We start from the raw sequence: 19,117 nt of genomic DNA, 5'->3' as shown, positions 1-19,117 counted from the left end.
TCCCCTCCCCTCCCCTCCCCTCTCCTCTCCCTCTCCTGCCCACTACTCTGGACTCTCTCTGCATCTCCCATCTCCCTACACCTCCCCTCCCCTCCCCTCTCCCTCTCCTGCCCACTACTCTGGCCTCTCTCTGCATCTCCCATCTCCCTACACCTCCCCTCTCCTCTCCCTCTCCTGCCCACTACTCTGGCCTCTCTCTGCATCTCCCATCTCCCTACACCTCCCCTCTCCTCTCCCTCTCCTGCCCACTACTCTGGCCTCTCTCTGCATCTCCCATCTCCCTACACCTCCCCTCCCCTCTCCTCTCCCTCTCCTGCCCACTACTCTGGCCTCTCTCTGCATCTCCCATCTCCCTACACCTCCCCTCCCCTCTCCTCTCCCCTCTCCTGCCCACTACTCTGGACTCTCTCTGCATCTCCCATCTCCCTACACCTCCCCTCTCCTCTCCCTCTCCTGCCCACTACTCTCTCTGCATCTCCCATCTCCCTACACCTCCCCTCTCCTCTCCCTCTCCCTCTCCTGCCCACTACTCTCTCTGCATCTCCCATCTCCCTACACCTCTCCCTCTCCTGCCCACTACTCTGGCCTCTCTCTGCATCTCCCATCTCCCTACACCTCCCCTCCCCTCTCCTCTCCCTCTCCTGCCCACTACTCTGGACTCTCTCTGCATCTCCCATCTCCCTACACCTACCCTTTCCTCTCCCTCTCCTGCCCACTACTCTGGCCTCTCTCTGCATCTCCCATCTCCCTACACCTCCCCTCCCCTCTCCTCTCCCTCTCCTGCCCACTACTCTGGACTCTCTCTGCATCTCCCATCTCCCTACACCTCCCCTCCCCTCTCCTCTCCTCTCCCTCTCCCTCTCCTGCCCACTACTCTCTCTGCATCTCCCATCTCCCTACACCTCCCCTCTCCTCTCCCTCTCCCTCTCCTGCCCACTACTCTCTCTGCATCTCCCATCTCCCTACACCTCTCCCTCTCCTGCCCACTACTCTGGCCTCTCTCTGCATCTCCCATCTCCCTACACCTCCCCTCCCCTCTCCTCTCCCTCTCCTGCCCACTACTCTGGACTCTCTCTGCATCTCCCATCTCCCTACACCTACCCTTTCCTCTCCCTCTCCTGCCCACTACTCTGGCCTCTCTCTGCATCTCCCATCTCCCTACACCTCCCCTCTTCCTCTTTTCTCCTGCCCACTACTCGGGCCTCTCTCTGCATCTCCCATCTCCCCACACCTCCCCTCTCCTCTCCCTCTCCTGCCCACTACTCTGGCCTCTCTCTGCATCTCCCATCTCCCTACACCTCCCCTCCCCTCTCCTGCCCACTACTCTGGCCTCTCTCTGCATCTCCCATCTCCCTACACCTCCCCTCTTCCTCTTTTCTCCTGCCCACTACTCGGGCCTCTCTCTGCATCTCCCATCTCCCTACACCTCCCCTCCCCTCTCCCTCTCCTGCCCACTACTCTGGCCTCTCTCTGCATCTCCCATCTCCCTACACCTCCCCTCCCCTCTCCCTCTCCCTCTCCTGGCCACTACTCTCTCTGCATCTCCCATCTCCCTACACCTCCCCTCTCCTCTCCCTCTCCTGGCCACTACTCTGGCCTCTCTCTGCATCTCCCATCTCCCTACACCTCCCCTCCCCTCTTCCTCTCCCTCTCCTGCCCACTACTCTGGCCTCTCTCTGCATCTCCCATCTCCCTACATCTCCCCTCTCCCTCTCCCTCTCCTGGCCACTACTCGGGCCTCTCTCTGCATCTCCCATCTCCCTACACCTCCCCTCTTCCTCTTTTCTCCTGCCCACTTCTCCACCTGCTACCTGCACCTTCCCGTCTACCCGCTCCTCTGCAACTCCTCTCTCCGTGCAGCTCTGCTCCCTTCCATCTCTTTTCCTCCCCTCTCCCTGCACCTCTCTTCCCCTCTTCTCACCTCCTCTCGCGCCCTGGGGTCTGGACCAGCGAGTGCCACCACCCCATGGTGCCTCGCAACCAATTAACATGTTTTTCCAGGAGCCAGTTTCCTCTTTGCTGACGCTATTCACACAGCAGCAGCAGCAGCATGCTGAGGCACTAAATCAATCTACAGAACCTCTGGGGAGTCTGTGTGTGTATGTCTATGGATGAGGTCATGGTTCACGGCCCCTAGTGAGACTCTGAAGCTGCTAATGTAACGTTCTGCAGGGTTATATTAACCTCAGCTCCCCTGACTAGGTTGACAAAGCTAAACGACAATCCAGCTCATAATTTGTTTGAACCCTTACAACCTGGTCACTGTTTTAATTGCAGACTGGAATACTGTACAACAGGAGGATTTGGTCAGCAGACATCAGCAGACCCAATGATTAACAGAATCCAGAGGAGGAACTATTTGTTTTCGTTTTGCCCTTTGTAGACTAGAGTAATGATTACTCGCCAAAAGAAGACAGTGATTAAATCAAATGAAAAGAGCGGAATGGGCTGTTAAATTAAAAGAAGCGGTATAACAAAGTAAAGGTCTGTGTCCCAAATGGCACCATATTCCCTATGGGCCCTGGTCAAAAGTAGGCTAGTGTACTATAGAAGGAAAAGGCTGCCATTTGGGAGATACCCAAATTCAAGGAGATGTTAGAGTTGAGTTGCAGGGAGGTCGTTCCACCAACTTGTTAAAAAAACGTTAGAGTTTACATAATTTTAACATTCTGTCATAAAGAGTACATGTTCAACTTCATAAAAACATGTTTTCCAATTTTAAATCAAATATTTAACAAAAAAAGAAAAGAAAAAGAAGTGTACGTGCCTATCAGGAGGGCCAAATAAAGCAGCAATGTGGACTGTTACAGGGTTGACCGTAACAGGGTTGACCATAACAGGGTTGACCATAACAGGGTTGACCGTAACAGGTTTGATTGTAACAGAGTTGACCATAACAGGGTTGAAGATTTAATCTTAAATCAGACATAAATCCCCTCGTGACATGGAAGCTTAAAAAAAAGAAATTGCTAAAACACTTCTATCCTGTCTGTCTATAGATAGCAAGACAGAGTGCTAGAGGCAGGTAGAGGGATCATGAGGCGGAACTGTCACACACACATACACACACTGTGGGGCTGGGGACACCAAGACTGACACACCCAATCACCCCCCTCTGACACTCATGTGCGCTCTCACACACACAGACACACAAACACACACACACAAACATACACACACACAGACACACAGACTCTGGAGAAAGGTTGAAGTGTTGATGCTCAACCCGCACAGTTTTCCACAACAAAACACCAGAAAATGGCCAAAAAGAGTAGAACCAGCTCACCTGCTTTTACACTATGATTTGACTATTAGATGTTCAACAACCCAGGTACTGAAGATAGGCTGGCTGTGTCCAGGTACGTAGGTCTCTGAAACTAGCAGACTATAAATAGACAGATGACTAAATCGTTCTGTTTGCATCACAGCTGAGGTAGCAGAGGAGAACATTGTTAAAAGCTCCAAAAAATACGTTACTATTTATTTTTCCCTACTGTGACTTGTACACAAAGACACAGACAGAAGCACATCCACAGACACACTGTAAAAGGGTCAGATAGACTGGAACAACACTGCTGTCTGTGTCACCCTATGGGCACAACCACACACTACCACGCTGCCATGCTATCACGCTACCACGCCAACACACTACCACACTACCCAGTGTGCTGAAGTGTTCCTGTAACCATGTTTGACTGCCTAAACACACATACTGTAGCATGTGTACAGAGTGTTGTTTCTCTGTGTGAGTGCAAGACCATCTTCACTAAGTGCCTGCATGGGCGTGTGCGTACCTGCATGTGTTTACATGAAACTGTTTTTGTGCAGAGCCGCTTGTTCCCCGCAGTGTCTGTCAGTGTGGCTTCGTCTCTGTGGGGGTTGGGAGCCAGGGTCAGGGGGAGTGTGTGTGTGCGTGCGTGTGCGTGTGATCCTCCTCATAGCGCCTCTACCTGCCTCCAGCACTCTATCTGTCAACATGACAGCATGATGACAGTGTCAGTTTAGGAGCCAGCTAGGCAGCTCAGGGCTTATGGGACTGGTCACATCAAACTGATGCATACTGTACATTCACAGTGTGTAAATTGTGTACCACTGGTGTGTGGGTGGTGGGTGGCACGTGGCTCAATACTGACTAAAGTGAACCATGACTAAAAAGAGAGGGAGAAATACAGTGCATTTACTCTATAAAGAAGCAGTAAATGAAGTGGTAATAAAAAACAGCTCAAATCAAATCAAATGACAGTCACATGCGCCGAATACAACAGATGTAGACCTTACAGTGAAATGCTTACATACGAGCCCCTAACCAACAATGTAGTACAAATAAGAATAATACATAAAAGTAACAAGTAATTAAAAGAGCAGCTGTAAAATAACAATAGTGAGACTATATACAGGGGGGTATCGGTACAGAGTCAAGGTATGGGGGCACCGGATAGTCGAGGTAAATTGGGTAATATGTACATATAGGTAGAGTTATTGAAGTGACGATGCATAGATGATAACAACAGAGAGCAGCAGCGGTGTAAAGGGGGAGGGGGATGCAAATTGGGTAGCTTGGGGGTAGAAGCTGTTTAGAAGCCTCTTGGACCTAGACTTGGCGCTCCGGTACCACTTGCCATGTGGCAGCAGAGAGAACAGTCTATGATTAGGGTGGCTGGAGTCTTTGACAATTTTTAGGGCCTTCCTCTGACAACGCCTGGTATAGAGGTCCTGGATGACAGGAAGCTTTGCCCCAGTGATGTACTGGCATGTATGCACTACCCTCTGTAGTGCCTTGCGGTTGGAGGCCGAGCAGTTGCCATACCCGACAGTGATGCAACCAGACAGGATACTCTCGATGGTGCAGCTGTAGAACCTTTTGAGGATCTGAGAACCCATGACAAATCTTTTCTGTCTCGTGATGGGGAATAGGTTTTGTCGTGCCCTCTTTTACGACTGTCTTGGTGTGCTTGGACCATGATAGTTTGTTGGTGATGTGTACACCAAGGAACTTGAAGCTCTCAACCTGCTCCACTACTCGATGAGAATAGGGGCGTGCTCAGTCCTCTTTTCCTGTTGTCCACAATCATCTCCTTTGTCTTAATCACGTTTAGGAAGAAGTTATTGCCCTGGCACCACACGGCCAGGTCGCTGACCTCCTCCCTATAGGCTGTCTCGTCGTGTCGCTGATCAGGCCTACCACTGTAGTGTCATTGGCAAACTTGATGATGGTGTTGGGGTCGTGTCTGGCAGTGCAGTCATGAGTGAACAGGGAATACAGGAGGGGACAGAGCACGCACCCCTGAGGGGCACCTCTGTTGAGGATCGTCGTGGCAGATGTGGTAGTTACCTACCCTTACCACCTGGGGGCGGCCCATCAGGAAGTCCAGGATCCAGTTGCAGAGGGAGGTGTTTAGTCCCAGGGTCCTTAGCTTATTGATGAGCTTTGAGGGCACTATGGTGTTGAAGGATGAGCTGTAGTCAATGAATATCATTCTCACATAGGTGTTCCTTTTGTCCAGGTGGGAAAGGGCAGTGTGGAGTGCAATAGAGATAGCATCATCTGTGGATCTGTTGGGGAGGTATGCTAATTGGAGTGCTTCAACATTGCTTGCTGTTTGGGGTTTTAGGCTGGGTTTCTATATAGCACTTTGTGACATCGGCTAATGTATAAAGAGCTTTATAAATACATTTCATTGATTAATTGATTGATTGGGTCCAGGGTTTCTGGGATAATGGTGTTGATGTGAGCCATGACCAGCCTTTCAAAGCACTTCATGGCTACAGACATGAGTGATATGGGTCAGTGGTCATTTAGGCAGGTTACCTTAGTGTTCTTGGGCACAGGAAATTTGGTAAGACCGATTTACATTTCCCTGCATTACATTTTCCCGGCCTCTATGAGACCCGTCTCTGGGTGAATGTTTTCCTGTTTGCTAATGATGGAATACAGCTCATTGAGTGCTAGCCTCAGTCTGTGGTGGTATGCAGACAGCTATGAAAAAGCTATGAAAAATACAGATAAACTCTCTAGGTAGATAGTGTGGTCAACAGCTAATCATGGGATACTCTACCTCAGGCGAGCAAAACCTTGAGACTTCCTTGAGATATTGCGCACCAGCTGTTATCTACAAAAAATACATATTCCGCCACCCCTTGACTTACCAGACGCCGCTGTTCTATCCTGCCAATATAGTGTATAACCAGCCAGCTGTATTTTGATAATGTCGTCGTTCAGACACGACTCCGTGAAGCATTAAATATTAAAGTTTTGAATGTCCCGTTGGTAGTTTAATCTTCCGCATAGGTCATAGATTTTATTTTCCAAAGATTGCATGTTTTCTAGCAGAATGGAAGGCAGTGGGGGTTTATTCGATCGCCTACAAATTCGCCATCGTGACTCTTTTTCTCCGCCTTCTCTTCATGCAAATGACTGGGATCTGGGCCTGTTCCCGGGAAAGCAGTACGTCATTCACGTCGGGCTTGTGAAAAGAAAAAAAGGTTTCTGCCAGATTGTGGTGAGTTCTCAATTCTGATGTCCAGAATTTATTTGCGGTCATAAGAGATGGTAGCAGCAACATTATGTACAAATAAGTTAAACAATAAATTACAAACAATGCAAGGAAACAAACAAAAAAACACAATTGGATAGGAACACATAAAACGTCAGCCTTCTTCTCCAGCACCAGCTGTTCAATAGTGTAAATTAAATGGATAAGGTAGCAACATTTCAGTAACTTTATCAAAAAAAGAGATTTTTTTTGCAGAGATCCCGGTTGGAAGATTCCCGGAATCATGAAGGGTAACAGCAGGAAATCCAGTAATTTTACAACTGGGATTTCTGGAAAACCTACATGGCGAATTTTGGAAAATGTTACCAGCATTTTGAAAGCCTAGTACAGGGAAACTAGAAATCCATACCTTTTCTCCATTGGCGCTCCCCAGAACATAGCAGCCCATTATATGAATGAGGTTGGGCTCAGGATTCAGCTTGCTCATAAACTGACTCAACTTCTTCCAAAACCTGTCAAAGAAGAGAGGGAGAGATGAAATGATTCTATATGTCTGAAATGTATGACTTTAGTCTACACTGTATGTATCTAAAATACAGTGACAATTATCGAGGTGATATTGTTGTCAGAAGTGAGTTGTCTTACTGGATCATATCCTCCTCCTTCTCCACTTTGGCAAATGTGGCCACTTTGTTCTTGAGCAGGTACAGATGCCCCGGACCTCCCTGGAGAACAGGTTCATCTCAGTTACAGTATGTCCATGTAGAACTAACGGCAGCAGCAATAAGCTGACCTGAACACTGATTTTCAGACAGTAAGACCACATTCTCACAGAGTGTTCATTAATGGAAAGATTTCCAACATAATCCAGGTAGAGACGTACCCCAGGGCAGCTGTCTAGGCCCCCTACTTTTTTAAGTGTTTACTAATGACCTGCCACTGGCACTGAGTAAAGCCTGTGTGTCTATGTATGCTGATGACTCAACATTATACACCCCAGCTAACACAGCAAGTTAAATCACTGCAACACTTAACATAGAGTAGCAGTCACTTTTAGAATGGGTAGCAAGTAATAAGCTTGTCCTAAATATTTCAAAAAATAAAAGCATTGTATTTGGGACAAATCATTCACTAAAACCTAAACCTTAACTAAATGTTGCAATGAATAAGGTGGAAATTGAACAAGTTGAGGAGACTAAACTGCTTGGTGTAACCCTGGATTGTCATGGTCAAAACATATTGATGCAACGGTAGCTAAGATGGGGAGAGGTCTGTCCATAATAAAGTGCTCCTCTGCTTTTTCTTGACATCGCTATCAACAAAACAAGTCCTACTGGCCCTAGTTTTAACACACCTGGACTACTGCCATAGACGTAGGCAAATTACAGTTGGCCCAGAACAGAGCAACATGGCTGGCCCTTAAATGTACATGGCGAGCTAAGGTAAATAAAGCCCAAAGTAGAGGAGAGATTAACTGCATTACTTGTCTTTGTGAGAGGTATTGACATGTTGAACAACTAGCACACAGCTAAGACACCCATGCATACCCCACAAGACATGCCACCAGGGGTCTCTTCACAGTCCCCAAGTCCAGAACAGACTCTGGGAAACATACAGTACCACATCAAGTAACTCACACAGATGTAGCCCTTTCCTGCAGTCAAATAACCTAGTGGCTTCATCGGTGGAACGTTATTCATATTTTTCATAATTTCATAATAATTATTGTACCATGTCAGATATAGAGTTGAACTGTATTACATTTTGAGTTTGCATCCTAATATTACATCACATAACTGTTTGGTATAGAAACACCGGATTTTCTGTGTTAAAAAATAATCATGTTGATTAATTATTAATCAAATCCGGTATTAATCAACATGATTATTTTTTAACGCAGAAAATCCGGAAATTCTTTTTTTAAGCACATAACCATGTGTTTGAGATGTACACTTTTGTTTCAATGTAGATTTGTTTAAGACTACCAATAAACACTCTGTGTGACCCTGATTTAGCTCACTGCAGTGAAAGGTTAAAAAAACACAAAACTACACCTTATGGAACAACGCACACTGTGAAGAGACACACACACACAGGCATACACACACGCATTGTAATGTTGTAATACTGTTGTATTGTGGTATTATAAATGTTGTATTGTAGATATGTAGTGGTCGAGTAGTGGTGTAATAATGTGTTGTATGATATTAAAACCAAGGTTCTCAACCAGCTTCTTTTTCCTCTCTCACCTGACAGAAGATGAGCATGTTCCAGATCTTACAGCCTTTCCTATAGGCCGTCAGCTTCTTCTCTATCTCCTCTGTGATTGGAGGGAACGAAAGAGAAAGAGAAATACATGTTACTTTCTGCTGTCAGAAGACGGGAGAGAGGTCACATACGGTACTATGGACAGGATCCTTATTCAGTGCACGCAATTCATCTAAGAAAACATCACACAATCTACTTACCAATGATGTCATCGAATGTGGCATGTTCATGATCCTACAGAAAAATGTCAAATAAGAGGACCCAATAAGACATCTACAAGACAGTTCTAACTACCGGGGTGGTTTACGTTTAGCAGTCGATATTTTCCACATGAACCGTTTTCATTATGAAGTGTAGAAGAGACTCTCCAAAATCAATATTACAGTAATCTGAATGTCTAAGGCATTATCATAACATACAGTAGGAGTTGCATAATGGATGAGTAGATGAGAGGGACTCACATAAAGGATGGGGATGACGGACGGATCGTCCCTACGGATGATGTTAGGAACATATTCAGCCTTCGGGACCTTGGAGGATATCAGCTGGAAGAAGACAGACAGAAAGTCTCAACAACTATACGAATGTTAATGAAACGCTGTCTACAATGGGTACATTATATTAAACTGTAAGAAATATCATAATAAGAACGGAAGTAGTACAAATACAAGTTCAGAAACCAATCTACTTAGTGCTACGATATCAGTTGAAGGCAGTATTACATAGAGCTAGAGATGTATTTTACTACAGTTTACTCTTTTAATTCATAACACACTGTTAATGACAATTAACACCAACACACTTTTTAACTATTAACAACACGCTGTTATTAACTATTAATAACAACACACTATTAATGACAATTAACAACAACATACTTATTAACTATTAATAGCAACACACTGTTATTAACTATTAATAGCAACACACTGTTATTAACTATTAATAGCAACACACTGTTATTAACTATTAATAGCAACACACTGTTATTAACTATTAATAGCAACACACTGTTATTAACTATTAATATCAACACACTGTTATTAACTATTAATAGCAACACACTGTTATTAACTATGAATAACAACACACCGTTATTAACTATTAACCACACACTGTTATTAACTATTAATAACACAATGTTAATAACTATTAATAACAATAACTCCTCTCCTTGCACTGCTATTTTTATTTTCTTATTTTTAATTTTTGCTATGAGAGGCTGAATAACTGGTCTCTTAGGTGACCTGAGCATCTCACCATGATTTTGGGTGGGATGAAGTCCTCTCCCTCACAGGCTGCTCTCTCCATCTCTCTCTCCTCCTCCCAGTCTGCATCCTCCTGTGATCCTTCATCTAGAGCCCCTGAGGAGGACTGCAAGTCCCCACCTAACACACACACACACACACACACAGTGGGGGAGAGATGAAAGGATAGCAAACATACTATTAAAGGAGAGTTTGCAATCAAAAGCGGCACACCTGGCAGCTGGCTGTTTGTAGATTGAACATAGAACAGGCATTATAGAGACATCACCAGCAATAAGGGAACAGAACACATTAACCCTTCTCTAGACATCACCAGCAATAAGGGAACAGAACACATTATCCCTTCTCTAGACATCACCAGCAATAAGGGAACAGAACACATTATCCCTTCTCTAGACATCACCAGCAATAAGGGAACAGAACACATTAACCCTTCTCTAGACATCACCAGCAATAAGGGAACAGAACACATTATCCCTTCTCTAGACATCACCAGCAATAAGGGAACAGAACACATTATCCCTTCTCTAGACATCACCAGGAATAAGGGAACAGAACACATGAACCCTTCTCTAGACATCACCAGCAATAAGGGAACAGAACACATTAACCCTTCTCTAGACATCACCAGCAATAAGGGAACAGAACACATTAACACTTCTCTAGACATCACCAGCAATAAGGGAACAGAACACATTATCCCTTCTCTAGACATCACCAGCAATAAGGGAACAGAACACATCAACCCTTCTCTAGACATCACCGGCAATAAGGGAACAGAACACATTAACCCTTCTCTAGACATCACCAGCAATAAGGGAACAGAACACATTAACCCTTCTCTAGACATCACCAGCAATAAGGGAACAGAACACATTATCCCTTCTCTAGACATCACCAGCAATAAGGGAACAGAACACATTAACCCTTCTCTAGACATCACCAGCAATAAGGGAACAGAACACATTATCCCTTCTCTAGACATCACCAGCAATAAGGGAACATAACACATTATCCCTTCTCTAGACATCACCAGCAATAAGGGAACAGAACACATTATCCCTTCCCTAGACATCACCAGCAATAAGGGAACAGGACACATGAACCCTTCTCTAGACATCACCAGCAATAAGGGAACAGAACACATTAACCCTTCTCTAGACATCACCAGCAATAAGGGAACTGAACACATTATCCCTTCTCTAGACATCACCAGCAATAAGGGAACTGAACACATTATCCCTTCTCTAGACATCACCAGCAATAAGGGAACAGAACACATTATCCCTTCTCTAGACATCACCAGCAATAAGGGAACAGAACACATTATCCCTTCCCTAGACATCAACACCAATAAAGGAAACAGAACACATGATCCCTTCCCTAGACATCAACATCAGTAAAGGAAACAGAACACATAGACCACAGGTTACAGAGACATACAAAACATGAAGATGAAGGACAATACTTTGAACAGGCAACCACAGAGCTTGGAACAGACAATCATAGAGCTTGGAACAGACAATCATAGAGCTTGGAACAGACAACCACAGACCTTGGAACAGACAATCATAGAGCTTGGAACTGACAATCATAGAGCTTGGAACAGACAACCACAGAGCTTGGAACAGACAATCATAGAGCTTGGAACAGACAACCACAGAGCCTGGAACAGACAATCATAGAGCTTGGAATAGACAACCACAGAGCTTTGGAACTGACAACCACAGAGCTTGGAACAGACAATCATAGAGCTTGGAACAGACAACCACAGAGCTTGGAACAGACAATCAAAGAGCTTGGAACAGACAACCACAGAGCTTGGAACAGACAATCATAGAGCTTGGAACAGACAATCACAGAGCTTGGAACAGACAACCACAGAGCTTGGAACAGACAATCAAAGAGCTTGGAACAGACAATCACAGAGCTTGGAACAGACAACCACAGAGCTTGGAACAGACAATCATAGAGCTTGGAACAGACAACCACAGAGCTTGGAACAGACAACCACAGAGCTTGGAACAGACAATCATAGAGCTTGGAACAGACAACCACAGAGCTTGGAACAGACAACCACAGAGCTTGGAACAGATAATCATAGAGCTTGGAACAGACAACCACAGAGCTTGGAACAGACAATCACAGAGCTTGGAACAGACAACCATAGAGCTTGGAACAGACAATCATAGAGCTTGGAACAGACAACCATAGAGCTTGGAACAGACAACCACAGAGCTTGGAACAGACAATCACAGAGCTTGGAACAGACAACCACAGAGCTTGGAACAGACAATCACAGAGCTTGGAACAGACAACCATAGAGCTTGGAACAGACAATCATAGAGCCTGGAACAGACAATCATAGAGCTTGGAACAGACAATCACAGAGCTTGGAACAGACAATCATAGAGCTTGGAACAGACAACCACAGAGCTTGGAACAGATAATCATAGAGCTTGGAACAGACAACCACAGAGCTTGGAACAGACAACCACAGAGCTTGGAACAGACAACCATAGAGCTTGGAACAGACAACCACAGAGCTTGGAACAGACAACCACAGAGCTTGGAACAGACAACCATAGAGCTTGGAACAGACAATCACAGAGCTTGGAACAGACAACCACAGAGCTTGGAACAGACAATCAAAGAGCTTGGAACAGACAAGCACAGAGCTTGGAACAGACAACCACAGAGCTTGGAACAGACAATCATAGAGCTTGGAACAGACAATCACAGAGCTTGGAACAGACAACCACAGAGCTTGGAACAGACAATCAAAGAGCTTGGAACAGACAATCACAGAGCTTGGAACAGACAACCACAGAGCTTGGAACAGACAACCACAGAGCTTGGAACAGACAATCAAAGAGCTTGGAACAGACAATCACAGAGCTTGGAACAGACAACCACAGAGCTTGGAACAGACAATCATAGAGCTTGGAACAGACAACCACAGAGCTTGGAACAGACAACCACAGAGCTTGGAACAGACAATCATAGAGCTTGGAACAGACAACCACAGAGCTTGGAACAGACAACCACAGAGCTTGGAACAGATAATCATAGAGCTTGGAACAGACAACCACAGAGCTTGGAACAGACAATCACAGAGCTTGGAACAGACAACCATAGAGCTTGGAACAGACAATCATAGAGCTTGGAACAGACAACCATAGAGCTTGGAACAGACAACCACAGAGCTTGGAACAGACAATCACAGAGCTTGGAACAGACAACCACAGAGCTTGGAACAGACAATCACAGAGCTTGGAACAGACAACCATAGAGCTTGGAACAGACAATCATAGAGCCTGGAACAGACAATCATAGAGCTTGGAACAGACAATCACAGAGCTTGGAACAGACAATCATAGAGCTTGGAACAGACAACCACAGAGCTTGGAACAGATAATCATAGAGCTTGGAACAGACAACCACAGAGCTTGGAACAGACAACCACAGAGCTTGGAACAGACAACCATAGAGCTTGGAACAGACAACCACAGAGCTTGGAACAGACAACCACAGAGCTTGGAACAGACAACCATAGAGCTTGGAACAGACAATCACAGAGCTTGGAACAGACAACCACAGAGCTTGGAACAGACAATCAAAGAGCTTGGAACAGACAAGCACAGAGCTTGGAACAGACAACCACAGAGCTTGGAACAGACAATCATAGAGCTTGGAACAGACAATCACAGAGCTTGGAACAGACAACCACAGAGCTTGGAACAGACAATCAAAGAGCTTGGAACAGACAATCACAGAGCTTGGAACAGACAACCACAGAGCTTGGAACAGACAATCACAGAGCTTGGAACAGACAATCATAGAGCTTGGAACAGACAATCATAGAGCTTGGAACAGACAACCACAGAGCTTGGAACAGACAACCACAGAGCTTGGAACAGACAACCACAGAGCTTGGAACAGATAATCATAGAGCTTGGAACAGACAACCACAGAGCTTGGAACAGATAATCATAGAGCTTGGAACAGACAACCACAGAGCTTGGAACAGACAATCATAGAGCCTGGAACAGACAATCATAGAGCTTGGAACAGACAATCACAGAGCTTGGAACAGACAATCATAGAGCTTGGAACAGACAACCACAGAGCTTGGAACAGACAATCATAGAGCTTGGAACAGACAACCACAGAGCTTGGAACAGATAATCATAGAGCTTGGAACAGACAACCACAGAGCTTGGAACAGACAACCACAGAGCTTGGAACAGACAACCATAGAGCTTGGAACAGACAACCACAGAGCTTGGAACAGACAACCACAGAGCTTGGAACAGACAACCATAGAGCTTGGAACAGACAACGACAGAGCTTGGAACAGACAACCATAGAGCTTGGAACAGACAATCATAGAGCTTGGAACAGACAACCACAGAGCTTGGAACAGATAATCACAGAGCTTGGAACAGACACTCATAGAGCTTGGAACAGACAACCACAGAGCTTGGAACAGAAAACCAGAGCTTGAAACATACAAGCACATATTCAGACAGACCCAGGACATATACATAGGATGACAGAGACGTACAGTATGGGCGTAAAGAACGGACAGAAACGGTAGAGCATCACAGTCTGATGTGAAGAGGATGAGGACAAATACAGTCATGGTCAAACTGTCTGTAGAGGAGAGCTTCTTTCAATGATCACAGAGAGGAAACGTGTGTGTGTGTGTGTGTGTGTGTGTGTGTGTGTGTGTGTGTGTGTGTGTGTGTGTGTGTGTGTGTGTGTGTGTGTGTGTGTGTGTGTGTGTGTGCGCACAGGTATGTAGTGTAGATACAATCTTTTTCATGTTTGTGCCTGAAAATAATAGTTACAAAAATTATGTACATGCTTATGCCGAGTATGCTTGAGTGAAGGTGTGTTCGCGTATGTGTCATTGCATGTCAGCTTGCATGAGTGAGTGTGTGTATAGTATTTGTGTGAACTCACTGTCTCTAGAGCCATGGAGAGAGTCAGGCTTCATGGGGATGGGGTCACTCCAGGAGCGGTTGAAACTCTTGGCTCGGCGGTCAGCATATGCTGATGAAGGAGTGGAGGATAATGACAATGAGTGGAGGATGACGAGGGGGATCACACATACACTTTCCCTAAGCAACCCCATACACACACACACACACGCGAGCCCTAAACACACATCCATATCCGTACACTTCATTTCAAATCTAAAAGCATTGGATTGGTGGAGGCTAGAGGGAGTTTTCACCATACTTTCAAATCAGTGAATGAAGGGGAGTAGGGATAATTGGGACATAATCACTCAACACAGACGCCAAAACACACTTCCCAAATGTACAACACATGCCGTTTCATTTAAATCAGCACCCCTGTTTGGATGAAAACAGTTTAGTTGTATTCCTCTTACCATGTCATCATAACTATATAGTGGCACTGAGTGGGTGAACATCTGGTGTTCCAGCTCACAGCTGGGGCTGGCGTATCCAAACCACCCAGTCACTTAATGCCTGCTAATGAGGTCCATTCCTCTACTAGCTTCTGCTAACAAAATATCCTACTGTAAAACCCCTGCTAATATACTCCATTCCTCTACCAGCTTCTTCTAACAAGACATCCTACTGTAAAACCCCTGCTAATATAATACATTCCTCTACCAGCTTCTGCTAACAAGACATCCTACTGTAAAACCCCTGCTAATATAATACATTTTCCCACCAGCTTCTGCTAACAAGACATCCTACTGTAAAACCCCTGCTAATATAATACATTTTCCCACCAGCTTCTGCTAACAAGACATCCTACTGTAAAACCCCTGCTAATATAATCCATTCTTCTACCAGCTTCTTATAACAAGACATCCTACTGTAAAACCCCTGCTAATATAATCCATTCTTCTACCAGCTTCTTCTAACAAGACATCCTACTGTAAAACCCCTGCTAATATAATCCATTCCTCTACCAGCTTCTGCTAACAAGACATCCTACTGTAAAACCTCTGCTAATATAATCCATTCTTCTACCAGCTTCTGCTAACAAGACATCCTACTGTAAAACCCCTGCTAATATAATCCATTCTTCTACCAGCTTCTGCTAACAAGACATCCTACTGTAAAACCCCTGCTAATATAATACATTTTCCCACCAGCTTCTGCTAACAAGACATCCTACTGTAAAACCACAACTTGGAAGCTTTTATGCCATACAGTTAATTATCTTGACTCTTGGACCACTTTGAGGAGACCGAGAGTTCTGATCTCCCCACATATTTAATTATTTCCCAGACAGGTTTAAATGGTAATGGAAACTAGATTTACTTCCTAAAGTGTTTCCATTCCCCTTTAAATTTAGAGGGCACCGAATCTAGAGGGGAGAATATGTGGAAAGTGGTGGGTGAGGTGGAATCCGATGTGTTTAGGAGACTTCACTACTAAAGCTCCACCACGCCCCCTGCACCAGACCACTTTCAACTAGATAATATGGAGCCAAACTTATTTCTAAATGCATACATGTACCTTTAACCTACCATACTGTCCATTCTATCCAGCACATGCACTGTATAGGCTACATGCATTTAGCACAAGCACACTTATGAAGTCCACATAATAATAAGCTACGACGCCACACTCACTGGGGAACTCACTCTGAGCCTTCATTCTGCGGCTGCCCACCATTCTCAGGTGCTTCCGGAAGTTTCTGTTGTAGAAAAGAAAAGAAGAGAGGAAAGGGGAGGGAGGGAAGAGACGGAAAAGAGAGAAGGACGGGAGAGGGTTTCAGTATACAGTGAAAGCCACAGACACAGAGGGTGAAAGGCAGAAGAAGAGGAACAGTTTAGTAACTTATCTGGACAGGAAAGTGAAACAGCTTTTCAATCAATGCCTGGCCATAGACTGCAGGATCAAGTGTTTGAAGTTATTCAGTCATATCTGATTCAGTTCAAACTCTCTCATGACCTGATTCAACTGCATCAAAAGAGATGAACTCTTTCACAAAGGTTGGTCGGTCTGACTCATCCATAAGCTCCTCAGAAAAAGAATATCTAAAACATTGTGAAACTGTGAGAAAACTATCCAAGCTTGTGAAACATGTTTCTGTCTGTGATTCTGCCGTCATCCACTGACAAGCTCTTGAAAAAAATAATAAACATGTCAAGTTAGTCACACAGAAAGTGTTCTCAATGTAGGACACTGTGGAGAAGATTTAGTAATGAATAGAGATAACCTTGTTACCTGAGCCTTGTACATTGCCTCCTCATAACCATGAGAAAAACAAACGTTGTATCTCTTTATTTGAGAGGCAATTAACAAAGGCCTTTTTCCTGAAACACATTCGATGATATGGCTTAATAAGGTGCTCATGTACAACTCATGTATGCTAAACCTCCCCTCTTTCTATCTCTCTCTCTCTGACATAGACGTTAAAATTAGACTTTGACTTAGAAGTTTAATACTGCCCTCCCTCTCATCCCTCATTACTCCTCTTTTCCACCCACCTCATCCCTTATTCCCTTGTCTCTCACTCTACAAAGCTGGGTGTCTGGCATCACGCATCCATGGTTACGATTCATGTTGTGGATCAAACAGAGTCATTATGTATGCTTGTGTGTGTGTGTGCGCACGTGCAAGTTATTGTCTTCAGTTTACCCACAAACACTGCATGCCTTAAAGGATTAAAAGAGGGAAAGGCAGGAAGTAGAGAGGGAAAAGGATAAGGGGAAACAGAGGAATGAAACAGCCCGAAGTGGAACACAGTGGAAGAATTGAAACAAGCCTAAAACAGTGTTTATCATAATTCATGAAGGCTTGTCTGACTCATGGTGCTATTGTGCGTTCATGCCTCTGTGAGACACTTTTAGCGCCGTGGTCACATGTCCCTGTTTAAGTGGAAGATCTCAAAGTTATGTTACCACGTGTTTTCCAGCATGCATTACTGAACCTCTACACTGTAGTAGTGGGGTCATTCTTGAATTTCAGTGATAAATGCTGTGCCTTGACTTGCAGAGGTGTAGTGACGTTGGGTATTTTAGATATCTACACTACATGACCAAAAGTATGTGGACACCCACTAATTTTACAGGGTGTCCGCATACTTTGTATATATAGTGCATTTATTATTTTGAATGCTAGAAAGTCAACAAAGTACGTAATATATTTTGTAGATAAATAATAACAAAGAAGGCTATTAAAATACCTTTTTTTACTAGTTTAATGTGTATCCCTCAGTTTTATGTCAGTGGTGTGACCATTTTGAAAATCACTGATTACTAAGATATAAAAGGACCTTGCGTATTCTTTCCAGTAGCAAACTGTTATTTACTTAATCACACTCTATGTCACAAATTTGAGGATTCCATTGCTAATTTGGTGCGTCTCAGTGGAGGCTGCTGAGGGGAGGACAGCTCAAAATATTGGCTGGAATGGAGTCAATGGAATGGTATCAACCACATGGAAACCACGTGTCTAATACTCTTGATACCATTCCATTGACTAGACATTATTATGAGCCGTCCTCCCCTCAGCAGCCTCCACTGGTGTGTCTAAATCCAAAGTGTCAAAATGAAAGGATTGATGACCTTAGATTTTAGCATTTGAAGCCTCCATTTTAGAAAATGTTACAAAAATGTATCTTTGGTGATACCATCAGTAGCTAGGTTTCCATCCAATTGGCGACAGAGTTCCATGTGAATATTCATAAATCCGCATAGAAACAATACGTGCATTTCCCCACCAGAGAATAGTTTACATCAAATTGACTTGTTGCAGATAAAAGTCTGTGCATAAATATGTAGTGCACATAAAAATACATTTTGCAGTTCCCTGTACCGAATAAAAAAGTGTTTAAAAAAAAGTTAAATGGGTTTCCATCGCATTTTCAATTCTACTGATGGTTTTCTCACAAAAAGGGTTTGCTTTATATAGCGAGTGTTCCCACTCTGGTATTGGCATGTGCGCTCTAGCCAAAAGCACACAGATTCAAGTACTGTATATGCATGCTGTTGACTAGAGCACACATATAGCCTCAATGATGAGATTGTTATAGACAAAAGAGCAAGATTATTTTTAGTTGTCAAACGGCAACCACGCATTGATGATCAAG

General features: G+C 44.4%; 1 protein-coding gene across 1 annotated transcript in view; it reads right to left on the bottom strand.

Moving 5' to 3' along the window:
• Nucleotides 1-3,490: 3,490 nt before the first annotated feature.
• The window catches only part of LOC109895147 (NMDA receptor synaptonuclear signaling and neuronal migration factor-like), a 55,595-nt gene continuing 39,968 nt past the window's right edge, over nucleotides 3,491-19,117 (bottom strand). Inside the window, exons 6-14 of the mRNA XM_031829502.1 lie at nucleotides 16,665-16,717; nucleotides 14,999-15,088; nucleotides 10,023-10,150; nucleotides 9,224-9,307; nucleotides 8,963-8,996; nucleotides 8,744-8,814; nucleotides 7,140-7,219; nucleotides 6,904-7,006; nucleotides 3,491-3,499 (exon numbers count right to left, since the gene is read on the bottom strand). Coding sequence (XP_031685362.1) covers nucleotides 3,491-3,499; nucleotides 6,904-7,006; nucleotides 7,140-7,219; nucleotides 8,744-8,814; nucleotides 8,963-8,996; nucleotides 9,224-9,307; nucleotides 10,023-10,150; nucleotides 14,999-15,088; nucleotides 16,665-16,717 — 652 coding nt within the window. The remainder of the gene's footprint in view (nucleotides 3,500-6,903; nucleotides 7,007-7,139; nucleotides 7,220-8,743; nucleotides 8,815-8,962; nucleotides 8,997-9,223; nucleotides 9,308-10,022; nucleotides 10,151-14,998; nucleotides 15,089-16,664; nucleotides 16,718-19,117) is intronic.

The sequence above is a fragment of the Oncorhynchus kisutch genome, linkage group LG8, assembly GCF_002021735.2.
Source record: "Oncorhynchus kisutch isolate 150728-3 linkage group LG8, Okis_V2, whole genome shotgun sequence".
NCBI lineage: Eukaryota > Metazoa > Chordata > Actinopteri > Salmoniformes > Salmonidae > Oncorhynchus > Oncorhynchus kisutch.
The sequence above is the reverse complement of the archived record's forward strand: the minus strand, read 5'-3'. Positions and strand labels throughout refer to the sequence as shown.